This window comes from Heterodontus francisci, chromosome 5, assembly GCF_036365525.1.
Source record: "Heterodontus francisci isolate sHetFra1 chromosome 5, sHetFra1.hap1, whole genome shotgun sequence".
Taxonomy (NCBI): domain Eukaryota; kingdom Metazoa; phylum Chordata; class Chondrichthyes; order Heterodontiformes; family Heterodontidae; genus Heterodontus; species Heterodontus francisci.
In genome coordinates, this window is record NC_090375.1 from 149694546 (window position 1) to 149712662 (window position 18117).

The 18117-nt window shown below is 43.0% G+C and overlaps 1 protein-coding gene across 1 annotated transcript in view; it reads left to right on the forward strand.

Moving 5' to 3' along the window:
* LOC137370099 (cyclin-dependent kinase 13-like) overlaps positions 1-18117 on the forward strand; it is a 90565-nt gene that overhangs the window by 34070 nt on the left and 38378 nt on the right. The window contains exons 6-7 of the mRNA XM_068032234.1: positions 4190-4379; positions 17304-17360. Coding sequence (XP_067888335.1) covers positions 4190-4379; positions 17304-17360 — 247 coding nt within the window. The remainder of the gene's footprint in view (positions 1-4189; positions 4380-17303; positions 17361-18117) is intronic.

Genomic DNA, 18117 nt, shown 5'->3' on the forward strand with positions numbered 1-18117 from the left:
TCCCATAGGTTTCAATTTTCCAAACAAGTCTATTATGTGGTTCTTTATCAAAAGCCTTTTGAAAGTCCAGTTACACAAGATCAGCCAGAGGTCGTGGTCCACATTGATACCAACGATATGGGAAGAAAGAGGGATGAGGTCCTGCAGGCTGAGTTTAGGGAGTTAGGAATGAGACTAGCAAGCAGCACCTCTAAGGAGTAATCTCCGGATTACTCTCAAGGCCACATGCTAGTGAGTATACAAATAGGAAAATACACCAGATGCATGCGTGGCTGGAGAGATGGAGGAGGGACGGCTTCAGATTTCTGGGGCATTGGGACTGGTTCTGGGGAAGGTGGGACCTGTACAAGCCGGACAGTCTGCACCTGAACAGGACTGGGACAAATATCCTTGCAAGAAGGTTTCCTGGTGCTGTTGGGGATGGTTTAAACTAGTTTGGCAGGGGGGTGGGAACCTGAGGGCAGTTTCAGATAGGACATTTTCAATGCAGGGAACGAGAGGCAGAAAATTAGCGTGTGACTCTGAATGACAGAAGAAGCAAAGGTTAAAAAGTGTGCAGCACAGGAATTTGGCAGTGTTAAAGGGTATTTATTTAAATGCAAGGAATATACTAAATAAAGCCAGTGAGCTGAGGGCACAGATCGACACAAGGCAACATGGTATCGTTGCTATAGCGGAAACTTGGCTTAACGAGGGGCAAGAATGGCAACTCAACATCCCTGGATATAGAGTTTTCAGGTGGGATAGAGAGGGAAATAAAAAAGGAGGGGGCGTAGCATTATTAAGGAATCAATACTAGCTTTGAGGAGGGATACTATGATAAATGAATCATCAAATGAGGCCACATGAGTGGAGCTCAGAAATAAAAAAGGGGCAGCCACACTACTAAGAATGTGCTATAGACCCCCAATAGTGAGAGAGAGGTAGAAGAACAAATATGTAGGGAAGTTTGAGTGCAAAAACTATAGGGCAATAATAGTTGGGGATTTCAACTACCCCACTATTAACTGGGATACAAACAGTGTGAAGGGCACAGAGGGGACAGAACTTTTTTAGCTAGCACGGAACAAGCCCAATGAGAGGGGGCACAATTCTAGATTTAGTCTTCCGTGATGAAGCTGGGCAAGTGGATTAAGTAACAGTGGGTGATCATTTTGGAGGTGGTGACCATAATACAGTAAGTTCTAGCATAATCATGGAAAAGGACAAAGATAAAACGGGAGTAAGAGTTCTAAATTGGGGTAAAGTGAATTTTAAGAAACTGAGAGGTGACCTGGCGGAAGTGGACTGGATACAGCTACTCGAAGGGAAATCAGTGGGAGGCATTCAAAAGCGAGATTCTGCTATGTCCCCACAAAGATAAAGGGTGGTACTGCCAAATTTAGAGCCCCCTGATTATCTCAAAGCTTACAGGGTAAGTTAAAACAGAAAAAGAAAGCTTATGCCGATCATAAAAATCTTAATGCTATAGAAAGTGCAGGGGTGAAGTAAAAAAAGGAAATTAGAAAAGCAAAGGAGAGGACATGAAAAATTATGGGTAGGTGAAATCAAGGAAAACCCGAAGATGTTTTATCAGTACATTAAGAGCAAGAGGATAACTAAAGAGATGTACAAGGGAACTTATGTGTGGATGCAGAAGATGTGGGCAGGGTTCTTAATAAGTTTTTTGTCTGTCTTCACAAAAGAGAGGGTTGATGTAGACATTGTAGTTAGAGGAGGAGTGTGAAAAATTAGATACGATAAGCATAATGAGAGGGGAAGTACTAGAGGGTCTGACATTCTTGAAAGTGGATAAATTGCCAGGGCCGGATGGATTGCATCCCAGGATGTTAAAAGAAGCCAGGGAGGAAACAGCGGATGCACTGAGGATCATCTTCAAATCTTCACTAGATACAGGATAGGTACCAGATGATTGGAGGTCTGCGAACATTGTACCATTGTTTAAAAAGGGTGTGAGGGATAGGCCAAATAATTATAGGTCGGTCAGTCTGACCTCCGTGGTCAAAATCTATTCTGAGGGACAGGATAAACTGCCACTTAAAAAGGTACAGATTAATCAGGGATAGTCAGCATGGATTTGTTAAGGGAAGGTCATGTCTTACCAACTTGATTGAGTTTTTTGAGGAAGTAACAAGAAGGATTGATGAGGGAAGTGCAGTGGATGTGGTCGACATGGATTTTAGTAAGGCATTTGACAAGGTCCCGCATGGCAGACTGGTCAGTGAAATGAAAGCCCGTGGGATACAGGGGAATGTGGCAGGTTAGATCCAGAATTGGCTCAGGAAACAGGGTAGTAGTCGACGGATGGTTTTGTGAATGGAAAGTGGCTTCCAGTGGCATTCCACAGGGCTCAGTGTTGGGTCCTTTGCTGTTTGTAGTATATGTTAATGATTTGGAATTAAATGTGGGAGGCATGATTGGGAAATTTGCTGATGACACAAAATTTGGCCGTGTAGTTGATAGTGAAGAGGATAGCCGTAGACTCCAGAAAGCTATCAAAGGTTTGGTTGAGTGGGCGGAAAAGTGGCAAATGGAATTCAATCCAGATAAGTGTGGGGTAATGCATTTGGGGAGGGCAAATAAAGCAATGGAATACACAATAAACGGGAGGATATTGAGAGGGGTAGAAGAAGTGAAAGACCTTGGTGTGCATGTCCATAGGCCCCTGAAGGTGGCAGGATAGGTAGATAGAGTGGTGAAGAAGGCATATGGAATGCTTTCCTTTATTGGCTGAGGTATAGAATTCAAAGGGATGTAATGCTGGAACTGTATAAAACACTGGTTAGGCCACAGCTGGAGTATTGTGTACATTTCTGGTCACCACATTACAGGAAGGGCATAATTGCTGTGGAGAGAGTATAGAGGAGATTTACAAGAATGTTGCCAGGGCTCGTAAGTTGCAGCTCTGAGGAAAGATAGGCTAGGGTTGTTTTCCTTAGAACAGAGGAGGCTGACGGGTGACTTAATAGAGGTGTACAAAATTGAGGGGCCTAGCTAGAGTAGACAGGAAGGACCTGTTCCCCTAGCGGAGAGGCCAATTACCGGGGGCACAGATTTAAGATGATTGGTGGGAGGTTTAGAGGGAACATGAGGAAAACCTTTTTTCACCCAGAGGGGTGGTGGGTGTCTGGAATTCACTGCCAGGAATGGTGGTGGAGGCAGAAACCCTTAATTCTTTTAAAAGGTACCTGAACATGCACCTGAGGTGCTGTAGCCGGCAAGGCTATAGACCAGGTGCTGGAAAGTGGGATTAGATTGGGCAGTTAGTTTTTTCAACCGGTGTGGACATGACTGGCTGAATGGCCTCCTGCTGTGCTGTAATTTTTCTATAGTTCTCATAACCCTCTCTGTTCATCAATTAAGTTAGGCAAACACGATTTACCTTTAACAAATCAGTACTGGCTTTCATTTATTAACCCATATTTTTCCAAGTGACAATTCATTTTGTCTTGGGTTAGTGTCCAAAAGTTTTCACACTATCGTTAGGCTGACTGATCTGTAGTTGCTGGGTTTATCCTCTTGCCTTTTTGCACATGGGTGTAACATTTCAAATCCTCCAGTCCTCTGGCACCACTCCCATATCTAAGGAGGAATAGAAGATTATGGCCAGAGCCTCTGCAATTTCCACGGCCCCTCCCCCCAGCAACCAAGAGTGCATCTGACCTATTTTGATTGCTGCAGACCTTTTTAGTACCTCCTCTATTTTTATTCTATCTGATTTCTCTGCTACCACCTCCTCTTTAGTGAAAACCGGTGCAACGTACTCATTTAGTACCTCAACCGTGGTTTCTGTCTTCACAAGATCTCCTTTTAGCACCTAATTAGCCCCACCCTTCCTTTGGATGACAATTTTATTGTTTATATGTTTATAAAAAGAATTCTGGGATCCCTTTCATAAACACTCTTTTCCCCTCCTATTTCCTCTGTACTTTTTATATTCAGTTTGGATCTTTACTAAATTATGCATCTTACATTTATCCTAAGATGCCTTTTTCTGTTTCACTTTAATCTCTATATCTTTAATCATCCAGGGAGGACTCACTTGATGCCCTTCCTTTTCTCCTTGTGCAAATGTGTCTAGTCTGTACCTGAACTATCTCCGCCTTGAAGGCACCCTAAAAGTTGAGGCCTTAGTTAGTAGTGTATCTGACATCATTGCTTTACAGTGTATTCTACTTATCTCTCATAGGTGCATTTTATTTGGTGTTTGAATACATGGACCATGACTTAATGGGACTTCTGGAATCAGGATTAGTGCATTTCACTGAAAACCATATCAAATCCTTCATGAGACAACTAATGGAAGGTCTGGACTACTGCCATAAGAAGAATTTTTTGCATCGAGACATCAAGTGCTCCAATATTTTGCTTAATAACAGGTATATTACCATATTCAAGTAAGCAATTTGATAAGCACTGGTATGAAATAAGAGATGCTTGTAAATGGAAATTACTTATAAATTGGAGTCCTTTCAATTCTGATTCATTCGTTCAGTTTCAAACCCTTGTATATACAAAAGGCGTTTTGATTTTGATGCAAGATGCTACTTGTCAGGTCTACTCAATCCAGCAAGTACAGCAAGATAATATTTTTGGAGTACATGGAGGAAGATGAGAACTAAGCAAATAATTGCAATCTAGGACTTGATGGAACTAGATTCACTTCAGACTCCAAACCATAGAAATCTCTACTTCCCCATTTTTCACTTTCTGCAGCACATTTTGTTGCAGGGCACAGTTTAGCAACTTTTGCAGTCGTCATTATGTCACTTTATTATTCATCTAAATGCTATAGGCTGTTCCACTGTCCAAATTGGGACACTGATCTAAAAAGATCACAATCCTTTGTAGCTGATACTGATGCATCCTTGGGTGCGCTCAACAGACTTAAATGATATTCCTACCCTTAGTTTACAAATCTGGCCAATTTGTATTTGGGTTTTTGAAGGCTGTTGATAATTAAAAACAATAGGGGGCCCTGGCACCAACACTTGGGAAACTTTACACAGTACTTCTCCACCTCTATATCACTGTCCTAACAAGTACCTGCTGCTTGACTTCCCTTCAGCCAATTTCTTATGTATTTTCAGGTTTTAATTTGAATTGCACCACTTTAAGCTTGTTTACCATTCTTCCCTGAAAAACTTCGTCGAGACTCCCTGGAAATCACTACATCATAAGCCTTTCCACAGTCCACTTGGGATGTCATTTTCTTTTTTTAAAAAAAGGGTGATAGGTAGGATTTTGCCCTTGTGAAGCCTTGATGGCTCCAGTTTATCAGGTTATATAGGTGATCCTCCAGTTTATGCTTGGTAATTTTTTTTTTTAGTTTTTAATGTAAGGCTGTAGTTGTCTTATTTGCTTTTTGAATATGAGCCTATTAGCTTACTTTCAATTTAGTGAAATTGTTCCAGCATTCATCAACTCTCAGGATGATGTCAGCACTTCACAGGTTTCATCCTACCTGTTTGTCAGTCATTACGCCTACCCAGACTATCTCCAATAATGGAGAATATGTTTCTAGTGAATACTTGAAAGAGGTAATAATTGAATATATCAACTATTTTGTGTGAATTCTCTCTCTATCCTGTTGGTGTTCTTTAAGGTTCCTACCTTTCTTCGGACAGTCGTTTTACTGTTGTGTGCATTGAGGATTTCTTGCTCTTTTATTGAACAGCTTCAGCTATGCTCTTCAGGTTTCTCTTTTCTATCTGAATATCCTTTTATTATATTTTTGAAGATTCCTGTATCCAACCTAGCGCTTCTCTCGCCTTTCTACCTGCAGACTCTGTACAGTTCATCTCTGCTATTTTGATCTATTTGAGGTCATGCCAGATGTTGAAATGGGTGTGACTTTCCCTAGTCTAACATTGTATGATTTGCTTTTGTCTGGCCTTCCTTGATTTTAGTCTGGTTGGTGGCAGCATTGTTGTGATTGTCTTCAACTAAGAAAAAGTTTGTTAGCATTTTTAATTTTTTAAAAATAATTTTAATTTGAAAGTTTTGCAAATCTCTTTGGAAATACTCCTGGGTTCAGCATTTTGCTATATTTTTCTGTTCTTGTTTGTTGTTGCCACTTAAAAATGTAGCTCAATTTCAACATTCTTTCTTTGGTTATGTTTGTCAGCTGAGATCTTCCAGATAGAGTGCCATTCTGGCATAAATGTCCTCATCCTCCACTTGTGCTTCTGAGAGGAGCGTTCATTTGAGCAGCAAGTTTGTTTCCCTGGTGCTGAGTAATGCTGTAGCTGCTAGGAAATAGTCTGGCATTATGGCACAGATGGAGGCCACTCGGCCCATGTTTATTAAAGATACGACTATGAAATATTGATATGTTCTTGGTGCCAGTATATTTTAATTGTGTGTTTCCATCATGGTCATTTTACATCAGGTCCCTACCATCACCTAATAACCTTGGGGTGCATTGAGTGGGCTTTTCAGTCCACCACCTTTGAAGCTGACCTATAGTTAATCGCCTGCCTTTGTGCAGGTTGTGCATGCTTTGTCTGTTGGAAAAAAGAGTTTAATAGTGGGAGTGGACTTGTTCAACATTTAAACAGTGACATCCTCATTAATATCAAATTTGAAATGCTTAAAATTTGCTGCTTAGACATTGTTCATTCTTTAAACTGACTCCATTCAGGAACAGAAAATATTGAAATGTGAATTGTTGGTTGTTTGAACTACACTCATCCAGGCAAGTGGAGAGTATTCCATCACACTCCTGACTTATGCCTTGTAGATGGTGGACAGGCATTGGGGAGTCAGCATGTGAGTTACTCGCTGCAGAATTCCTAGACTCTGACCTGTTCTTGTAGCCACAGTATTTATATGGCTGGTTCAGTTCAGTTTTTGGTCAGTGGTGTCCCCCAGGATGTTGATGGTGGGGGATTCACCGATGGTAATGCAGTTGAACGTCATGGGGAGATGGCTAGATTCTCTCTTGTTGGAGATGATCATTGCCTGGCCCTTGTGTGATGCAAATGTTATTTGCCATTTATCAGCTCAAGCCTGAATGTTGTCCAGGTCTTGCTGTATGGAGGCATGGATTGCTTTAGTATCTGAGGAGTCGCGAATGATACCGAACACTGTGCAATTGTGGAAGTGAGCAGAAAGGCATGGCACTATGCTTAATGGGAAATATAGCCAAGTTAGGAATAGTAGCTTTGCTGAGCTTTGATTTTAAGTGGCAGAAACCACAATGAAATAGTTAAAAGTAAAGGCAGAGCGTGTGAGACTGTAAAGACTAGCCGACGCTGGTAATTGCAAGGCCGTCTGTTCTTTATGGCCTGATTGTGTGACTCCCTGTGGTTTGGAACAAATGGACTCCTGTGAATCAAATGATGTCCATCCCTGTGTGAGTGATCAGGAGTGCTAGGCCCCTCTTATCTTCGTGAGCTGCCACTACTTGTAGCTGCAGACTGCACGAAACACTCAGGAATGTACACCTAATAGGGATAGCAGGATACGCCGCAATTACTTGTCACAAGGTAGAAACAGAACTCATGATCAATGTAGGGAGTGAGACCAGAATGTTTATTGATGATTCCTATGCTCTTGCTAATTAGCTTGCTTGTCCGCTTTGTTTTATCTTGCTGGTACAAAACAATATTTTATTAGTAACAAGTATGTATTGAGAATGGAGTGTATTGTAACCTCAGTAACAGATGTACTGCATGTCACCACGTGGGTGAAGTCGAATTGTACCGCACTGATTGGTTAAACAAGGGGGTGTAGCATGAATCTTAATGTATAAACAGTAGTATCTGTATCATGAACAACACTTACTCTGGTGGACCCGACAGACTCTGGGGTGGAGTCAGTGTCGTTGCATTAGAGTAATTCAGCCGGCTAAATGCGCAAATAAAGTAATTGATTTTACGTACACCGACTCGGTATATTTACTGAACCAGACTGAAGGCAAAAAGAACTCAGATTTACACAATTATCAGCGAACATCCCCACTTCTGACCTTAAGATGGAGGGAAGGCCGTCGATGAAGTAGCTGAAGTTGGATGGGCCGAGGATACTACTCTGAGGAACTCCTGTAGCAATGTCGTGGGGCTGAGATAATTGGCCTCCAACAACCACAACTATCATTGTGCTAGGTATGACTAATCAGTGGAGAGCTTTCCCCATGATTCCCACTGACTTCAATTTTGCAAGGGCTCCTTGATGCTACACTTGGTCAAATGCTGCCTTGATGTCAAGGGCAAGTCACTCTGACCTCACCTCTGGAACTCAGCTCTTTTGTCCATGTTTGGACCAAGACTGTAATGAGGTATGGAGCACCCGGGTGAAGCCCACACTGAACATCAGTGAGCAGGTTATTGCTGAGTAAGTGCTGCTTGATAGCATTGTCAATGGCACCTTCCATCACTTGCTGCTGATTGGAAATAGATTGGGGCAGTAATTGGCCGGATTGGATTTGTCCTGCTTTTTGTGGACAGGACAAAGCTGGACAATTTTCCACGTCGTTTGGTAGATGTCAGTGTTATAGCTGTACTGGAATAGCTGGGCTAGGGACATGGCTAGCTCTGGAGCACAAGTGTTCAGTACTATAGTTGGAATGTTGTCAGGGTCCAATATCGTTGCTGTATCTAATGCCTTCAGCTGTTTCTTGATTTCATGTGGAGTGAATTGAATTGTCTGAAGACTGGCATCTGTGATGCTGGGGACCTTTGGAAGAGGCTGAGATGAATCATTACTCGGCACTTCTGGCTGAAGATGGTTACAAGTGCTTCAGAAAGTGGTTGAAATGGAGAACGGTTGGCAGAGGGGGAATGCGGCAAAGCCGGAGGGAAGCGACGGGGCTGGGGGGGCGCGGCGATGCCGGGAAGGAGCAGCCGAGGGGAGAAGTGGCGAGGCTGGGAGGGAGCGGCTATGGGGGGGAGCGGCAATGTCTGGAGGGAGCGGCGATGCCGGGAGAAGTGGCAAGGCTTGGGGGGAGCAGTTGAGGTGGGGTGGGAGCAACAAGACCAGGAGTGAGTGGCCAGAGCGGCAAGGCCGGGGTGGGGATGCACCGAGGTGGGAAGCACGCGGCTGAAGCCGGATACTGTTGCGGGGAATGGAGGCAGCATTTGCAGCCATTGAGCGGTGAGGCAACGCTCAAACATCGTTACGTCTGACGTCATTGCGCGGTGACATAGTTGAACGCATGTGCAGATGTTTGGATGCACTGATGACATCGGTGATCGCTCTGCGCCTGCTCTGTGTAGTCAGGAAACACTCCCCCCCCAAAAGAAAATGGGTGATTGGACTTGAACTCTAGAATGTAGACTTACGGTGTAAGGAACGAAGGCACTATGAATAATGAATGAATGACCATAATGAACGGAATTGAACTGTAGAATATGGTTGGTTGCCATCCTTCCCTCAGATGATGGACCCGCAGCAAACAATCCATTTAGGTGGAGTGTCTTCTCTTGGTGCACCTTTGCTGATGGCTGTGAAGGCCAATCCTTGAGGTGCAGCTTCTGCCACAAGTGCCGCACGTGAAGCTGCCAAGTGATGCTGAGAGTTGTTTTCGGTTTTGGCACCTGCTGCTGTAGCCACTAGTCGTTGTGGTAGTGCACAACCAGTTGCCTCTTTCACTGGCTAGTGACTTCTGACCTTTAGGGCCTCCATGTCCCACGTGCAAGCATCCTTGAAGCAGAGCTTTGGGAGCCCACTGGTCATCTGGCCCGGGCTATCTCACCATACAGAAGGTCCTTGGATATGTGACTTTCTTCCATGCTGCGGATGTGTCCGATTCACCGAAGCCACCTGTTTGATTAATTCCAACACACTTGGGAGCACTGCCTTTGAGAGGATTGCCACATTTGTGATTTTTGTCCTGCCAGGATATACCCATAATGTGCAGCCAAGATGGAAATTATTGAACAACTCCTGGTATCTGTAAGTCGCCTATGTTTCACAGCCATACAGCAAGGTGCTGAGAACACAGGCCTGATAAAGCATCAGCATGGTCCTAAGGGTCACTTGGTGTTATCCCATGCGCGTTTTGTGAGTCGGCCAAAGGTGGTAGCTGTTTTCCCTATGCATGTACTGAACTGTGCATCAAGGGGCAGGTTGTCTGTCAGCATGGACTCAAGGAAACAGAATTTGCTAACCACATCCAGTGGGGTGTTGTTTAGTGTGGTCAGGAGCAGAGGTGCAAGACCTTGTCCCATGATCACTGTTCTCTTGATGCTATAGTCAAGGAGTTGGTCCTACAGAAAGTGTGTCTGGGGAATTAATAAGGGAAAATGAGATGGCAGATGAAATAAACAGATATTTTGCATCGCTGTTCACCATAGAGGATACTAGTAACATCCCAGAAATAGCTGTAAATCAGGAAATGGAAGAGAGGGAGAAACTCAAGAAAATTACAATCACCAGGGAAGTGATACTGAGCAAATTGTTGCAGCTGCGGGCTGACAGGTCCCCGGGACCAGATGGACGTCATCCTTGGGTCTTAAAAGGAGTGGCAAGTGAGATAGTTGATGCATTGGTTTTGATTTTCCAAAATTCCCTAGATTAGGGGAAGGTTCCATTAGATTGGAAAATAGCAAATGTAACTCCTTTACTCAAAAAGGGAGGGGGACAGAAAGCAGGAAACTAAGGTCAGTTAGCTTAACATCTGTCATAGGGAATATGTTAGAAGCTATTAAAGACTTTATAGGAGGGCAGTTAGAAAAATTCAAGGTAATCAGGCAGAGTCAACATGGTTTGATGAAAGGGAAATCATGTTTAACCAATTTATTGGAGTTCTTTGAAGAAGTAACATGTGCTGTGGATAAAGGGGAACTGGTGGATGTACTGTACATAGATTTTCGGAAGGCATTTGATAAGGTGCCACATCAAAGGTTATTGCAGAAAATAAAAGCTCATGGTGTAGGGGATAATATTTTAGCATGCATAGAAGATTGGCTAGCTAACAGGAAGCAGAGAGTAGGCTTAATGGGTCGTTTTCTGGTTGGCAAAATGTAACTAGTGGTGTGTCACAGGGATCAGTACTGGGGCCTCAATATTTTATATAAATGACTTGGATGAAGGGACCGAAGGGTTGCTAAATTTTCTGATGACACAAAGATAGATAGGAAAGTAAGTTGTGAAGAGGACATAAGGAGGCTACAGAGGGATATAGGTAGGTTAAGTGAGTGGGCAAAGATCTGGCAAATGGAGTATAATGTGGGAAAATGTGAAATTATCCATTTTGGCAGGATGAATAAAGTATATTACCTGAATGGTGAGAGATTGCAGAGCGATCTGGGTGTCCTAGTGCATGAGTCGTAAAAGGGTAGTATGTAGGTTCAGCAAGTAATTAGGAAAGCTAATGGAATTTTATTGTCTATTGCGAGGGAACTTGAATACAAAAGTAGGGAGGTTACGCTTAAGCTATTCAGGGCATTGGTGAGACCACATCTGGAGTACTGTGTACAGTATTGGTCTCCTTATTTAAGGAAGGATGTAAATGCATTGGAAGCAATTCAGAGAAGGTTTACTAGACTAATACCCGGAATGGGCGAGTTGACTTATGAGGAAAGGTTGGACAGGCTAGACTTGTATCGGCTGGAGTTTAGAAGAATAAGAGGTGACTTGATTGAAACATATAAGATTCTTCGGGGTCTTGACAGGATGGATGTGGAAAGCATGTTTCCTCTTGTTGGAGAATCTAGAACTAGGTCACTATTTAAAAGTAAGGGGTGGCCCATTTAAGACACAGATGAGAATTTTTCTCTGAGGGTCGTGAGTCTTTGGAACTCTTCCTCAAAAGGCGGTGGAAGCAGAGTCTTTGAATATTCTTACGGCAGAGGTTGATAAAGGGGTGAAAGATTATTGGGGGCAGGCGGGAATGTGGAGTTGAGGTTACAATCAGATCAGCCATGATCATCTTGAATGATGAAGCAGGCTCAAGGGGCAGAGTGGCTTACTCCTATTCCTAATTTGTATGTTCATAGAACAAGTTACAGGCATGGGAGAGACAGTCCATGAGTCTTTTTAGCTGAGTTTCCATGTGAGTGACTAGTGCAGCATTGTCAGTGTAGAGGAGTTCTCTGATCAGGACATGATGTGTTTTTGTCGTTGCTTTCAACCTTGATAGATTGCATACTGCATATGACGAAGGAAATCTACAAGCTATGTATGACGGGATCAAAAGGGCGCTTAGCCCTGCCATCACCAAAGTTGCTCCCCAGAAGTCGGCAGATGGTGAAGTACTCACCGAATTAAATAGACGTTCTGCTGGGCTGAATACTGCTGTGAGTTGTACTCCTGAGAGTTGGACATCTCCCAGTTTGTGCTTGACGCTCTCCCACAACTTCCTGTCATGGTTGAGATAGATGAAGAACCCTCATCTCTGGAGCTCAAGAAGGCCATAGACTGCCTAGCAAACAGAGGGCACCCGGCAAGGACGGAATCCCAGCCAAACCACTCAAGCACGGAAACTCATCTATTGCCACACCTCTATGACCTCCTCCTCTGCTGGAAAGTTGGCTGTGTTCCGCAGGAGATGCGTGATGCTGAATCATCACAGTATACAAAAATAAAGGTGACAGATGAGACTGCAACAACTACAGGGGTATCTCACTCCTTAGCGTCTAACGCCTTTGCTGGGGTCATACTTGAGTCCATTCACTTGCAGACTGAGTGTACCCGGAAGCACAGTGCAGTTTCCGTGCCAGCAGACCTACTGTGGACATGGTCTTCTCCTACGCCAGCTATAAGAGAAGTGTAGGGAACAGAGATATGCCTTTACCTTCCTTTCGTAGATCTCACTAAGGCATTCGACACTGTCAGCAGAGCAGGGCTGTACAAGATTTTGGGAAAAGCTGGCTGTCCACTGAAGCTCCTCAGTCTTATCCAGTCCTTCCATGATAACATGCGCTGCACTGTACAGTTTGATGGCTCCACCTCTGACAGTTTTGGAGTGAAAAATGGCAGGAAAGAGGTGTGTCCTAGCCCCCACTCTTTGACATCATCTGCTCCATGCTTCTGACCTTCACCTTCCATGCAGATATGGAAGGAGTCTAATAGCACTAGGTCAGACGGCAAGCTCTACCGTGGAATATACTTTTGAGTAATTCAGATGCTTTGTTGGTGACTAACAATAAAATATAGTACATGCTGGAATTTGAAAACAAACAGGAAAAGCTGGAAACACTCAGCAGGTTAAGGCAGTATCTGTAAAGAAAGGAAAAATGTTAACATCTCAGGTATAACTGTTCTGACGAAGGTTATACAATACTAACATTTTTCCTTTCTTTGCAGATACTGCTTGACTTGGAGTTTTTCCAGCATTTTATGTTTTTGAACTTGAGTAGTCTAATTAATGGAGTAAGTTCTGTTTTCCATGGTGTCTCTGGTGCCTCTGGGTAAATATGCTGTGTGGCATAGCAGTGTTCCATCTAAGGGTCTCAAGTGTTTGTGTTAAATTGGCTGTTGCTAGTAGAATGACTGATTATTAGCCCATGTCTCTAGAAATTGTGTCAGTGCTTTAAAGGGCAGGATTGAACTTGACTCTGAATTATTTCTCACCCCCACCCACCATTGCATCTTTGGGAGAATTCTGTGTTTTATCTCATGCAGTTCTGAAACTGATTTAAAATAGAAGCAGTTCTGCGAAATGAAGGGTGGAGAAAGTTGTTGGTGAGTTGTTAGTCTGGGGCAGTGTTGCGACGCTTAGAACTATCAAGATCCACGGCGAACAGTGTGGATCGCCTATCATGCCTTGGGAGCCTCCTCTCAGCAAGGGCAGACATCGACAGTGGAACTCAGCATCGCCTCCAATATTCCAACACAGCGTTCGGTCATCTGAGGAAAAAAGTGTTCAAAGACAAAGACCTCAAATCTGGCACCAAGCTCAGGGTCGCAGTGTTACCTGCCCTCCTGTATGCGTTGGAAACATGGATACGGTACAGCAGACATCTCAAAGCCCTGGAGAGGTATCACCAGTGGTGCCTCTGCAAGATCTTGCAAATTCAGCGGCAGGGCAGGCACTCCAATATCGGTGTTCTCTCTCAGGCCAACATTCCCAGTTTAGAGACAATGGTCAGTTATGCTGGGCGGGTCACATCGTCCGTATGCTTGACACAAGACTCCCAAAACGAGCTTTCTACTCCGAGCTCCCGGAGGGCAGAGGAAACACTAGAAGGACGTCCTTAAAGTGTCCCTGAAAAAACGTGAGATCTCCACTGATTCATGGGAATCTCTTGCCCGAAACTGCCGAAAATGGAGAAGAAGCAACCATGAAGGTGCCAGCCAGTTCGAACAACGTCGACATGCCCAGGCAGTGACCAAGCGCAAACAGAAGGATCGTTCGGAAATTCGAACATCCCATCCACTCGCCTCATCAAATACCACCTGCCCCACCTGTGGCAGAGTGGGTGGATCCAGAATTGGACTACTCAGTCACCTAAAGACCCCCAACCCTGGAGTGGAAGAAAGTCATCCCTGGTCCCGAGGGACCTTCTAAGAAGAAGGTAATAATTAAATTTACATAGTCAAGGCTTGGCAAACCAGGCGTTTGGTGAACATCTATACATCCAGATTCTAGTCAATAGTTTGCACTGTAGTGCCATTGTGATTGACAGCTCTGACTTGAGTGACATTAAGCCTGGGTCGCACTCTCAGGCCTTAGTTCTGTCTAGAGATCTGAATTCTGTGGATGAATTGTGATTTACACTATCCATTTTCTAAGTCTGTGAAAAACCATTTCAGCCAAGAGTCTTGCTAATCAACCATGTAAGAAATACATTCTGCAAAGGATACATTAATCCCTTATGAAAAGATTCCAATTTTGTTTACATATTGTGCTGATTTAGTATCTTGCAGTATTATTTGCCATTTGTGTATTTGACCAAGTGGTTTTAGTTTGTTTGCATTGGTCTGTCATTGTGATTTTTTCCCTCTGTCTTTTGGGAGAGTCAAGGGGATGGTCAATCCTACCTTCTCCCTCATTTTCTTTTTCTCCCCTGCTGATTGCTGTCACTCTCCTTCCATTACTTCACACATGCTGTCTTGTCTCTTGTTCTCCTTAAACCTTTCAACCTCCATTCCTTTGTTTCTCTTTTTCCTTCTGCCTCTCACCCCCAACCTTGCTTGCTTGTACTTATTGTTTTAATCTCTCTGCTTCTACCTTCCTGTCTCTCTCTCATGCTAAAGGGAACAACCCCAGCCTATCCAATCTTTCCTCATAGCTGCATTTTTCCAGTCCCAGCAACATCCTCGTAAATTTCCTCTGCACTCTCTCTATTGCAATTATATTCTTTCTGTAATGAGGTGACCAAGACTGCACACACTACTCAAGTTGCAGCCTAACCAATGATTTATACAGTTCCAGCATAATCTCTCTGCTCTTGTATTCTATACCTCAGCTAATAAAGGATAGGATTCCATATGCCATCTTAACCACCTTATCGACCTGTCCTGTTATTTTCAGGGATCACTGCAAGGTCCCTCACTCCCTCTACACCTCTCTGTATTCTCCCATTAATCGTGTATTCCTTTGCCTTGTTTGACCTTCCATCACCTTGCATTTCTCCGGGTTGAATTCCATTTGCCACTTTTCTGCCCACCTGACCAGTCCATCAATATCTTCCTGCAGCCACCAGCTATCCTCCCCGCTATCAACCACACAGCCAATTTTTGTGTCATCTGCAAACTTGATCAGGCCCTTTACATTTACATCCAAATCGTTATGTCACAAAAAGCAGGGGACCAAGTACTGAACCCAAGTGGAATGCCACTGGAAACAGCCCTCCAGTCGCAAAAACACCTATCAACAATTACCCTGTTTCCTGCCACTGAGCCAATTTTGTATCCACCATACTACATTTCCCTGGATCCCATGGGCTTTTTTTTAACCAGTCTGCCATATGGGATCTTGTTAAAAGCCTTGCTAAAATCCATGTAGACCACATCAACTGCACTATCCTCATCAGTCTTCCTTGTTACTACTTCAAAAAAATTCAATCAAGTTAGACAAGATCTTCCCTTAACAAATCCATGTTGACTATTCTTGATTAATCCGTGCCCTTCTAAGTGACGATTTATTCTGTGTCTCAGAATTGATTCCAATAATTGCCCACTCCTGAGGTTAGACTGACTGGCCTGTAATTATTCGGTCTATCCCCCGCTTCCTTTTTCATCAAAGGTACACTGTTACTAGTCCTCCAATCCTCCGGCACCACGCCTGTATCTAGTGAGGACTGAAAAATGATGGCCAGACCTTCTGCTATTTCCTCGCTGGCTTTTGACAGCCTGGGGTACATTTCATCCGGCCCTGGTGATTTATCCACTTTCAAGGATGCTAATCCCATTAATACTTCCTTCCTATGTTTATCACATCCAATACTTCACACCCCTTAGCTTCTGGAAAGACGGTGTAAAGAGTTAAAAATAGAAGGAAAATATTCTTGATTTGGTTTCCCTATTGAGTACAAGTTTTTCCATTGCATGAATCTGCTGGAAATGTTGTAATCCTAGTTTTGTTCTCTGAACTTTTAACTGTGGTTGTAAAGCCTGGCTACCCGACCTGAACCCGACTAGACCCGACTACATGTCGGGTTCGGGTCGGATTGGGTCTATATTCCGAGTCCAGCATTCGGGCTCGGGTCGGATTGGGCTGCTTCCAGAAACTCACGGGATCGGGCTCACCCATGATTCCCCACAGCTCCATCTGCAGGAATAGCCTGCTGCTGGAACGGATGAACAGGATCACAAGTATTACCATTTGGACAAGGTACAGCATAATTGCATGTTTGATATCATCAAATTTATTGTGATATTCGTGTCAGGTCAGGCACGAAAAAAAATTAAAGGACTCTGGCCCGGGTCGGGTTTTGGTTGGGTTCAGTTTTTTTTTTTACCTGAGCAGGCCTTTATATGGTTGTACTTAATGTGCTAGCATTTTAAAGATCAAGATGTTGCTTTGGTTATGATTCATTAACTACACTGTGCTTATAATAAAAAGAAAAACCATTTCTCCAGATCTGTTGAGACTCTAATAATTTTTATAATTGTGCATTCCTCATTCTCATTTTAGGAGATACCAATGATATTAAGCTATTTACAGTGTCTAGAACTACAATTTTTACAAATTTTTCTTGTACATATATAAAATACTTGAAAATTTATTGTATTAAGATTATAAAATTGTTAAATAGTTTGTCCATTTTAAAAATTGTGTTGCACGGTTGGTGAATTCAAAATGTTGATACTAGTAGTGTCCCAAATGTGTTCAAACAACCAAAATAAATGTAAAGATTAAAAATTTGAGGTTCGAGTACCTTTTAATTGAATGTAATTTTCTTTGCCACCAGGGGGCAGATAAAACTTGCTGATTTTGGGTTGGCTCGACTGTACAACTCGGAGGAAAGGTATGTGGCATTTTAAAGAGTAACATGTCACGTGGATTTAAAATATTTGAATCTTCTGAAGGATTGGTCCCTTGAGCCTGTTCCACCAGTCAATTAGATCATAATTGATCTGTACCTCAATTGCAATTGCTCACTTTTGCTTCACATCCCTTATTAGCCTTACCTAATAAATCTGTCTCAGTTTGAAGTTTTTGGACAGTTGAAATAAACAATCATTAGTAAAGCATTAATACTGGAAAATTGTGAGCTTTGTTGTAATGCAGTATCAAGTATGAATTGAGAATATTTTCCGCATTGTCTTCATGATGCAATTTATAAAAAGAAATTTCACCCATATGTAGATGAGGAACTTGTCTAATGTGCCATCAACACAGCAAATCTTGCTTTTTGAATATTAGGAATGCAATTTACTCGTTTTGCAGTTTGTTAATAGATGTGACTTCACTGCTTTTTAACCAGATGTGGTTGTAGATGCAAGCTAGTATATTCCCCTTATTTTTGCAAAAAGCATGGAATTTAATCATTCTAGCATTCAAAAGTCCACATATTACAGTAAAGGACCTAGTGGACAAGGAACAATCATGCGTAAAAATACTTAACTAGAGGAGGGCGAGTCGCAGTGAGTTAGAAAGGGATCTTGTGCAGGTGTATTGGAATCAAAGATTAGTAAGCAAAACAGTAATTTAACAATGGGCAGCCTTCAAGGGAGAGGTGGTTTGGATAGTGAGTAGATACAAGGGGGAAAGAAAGGGCATCC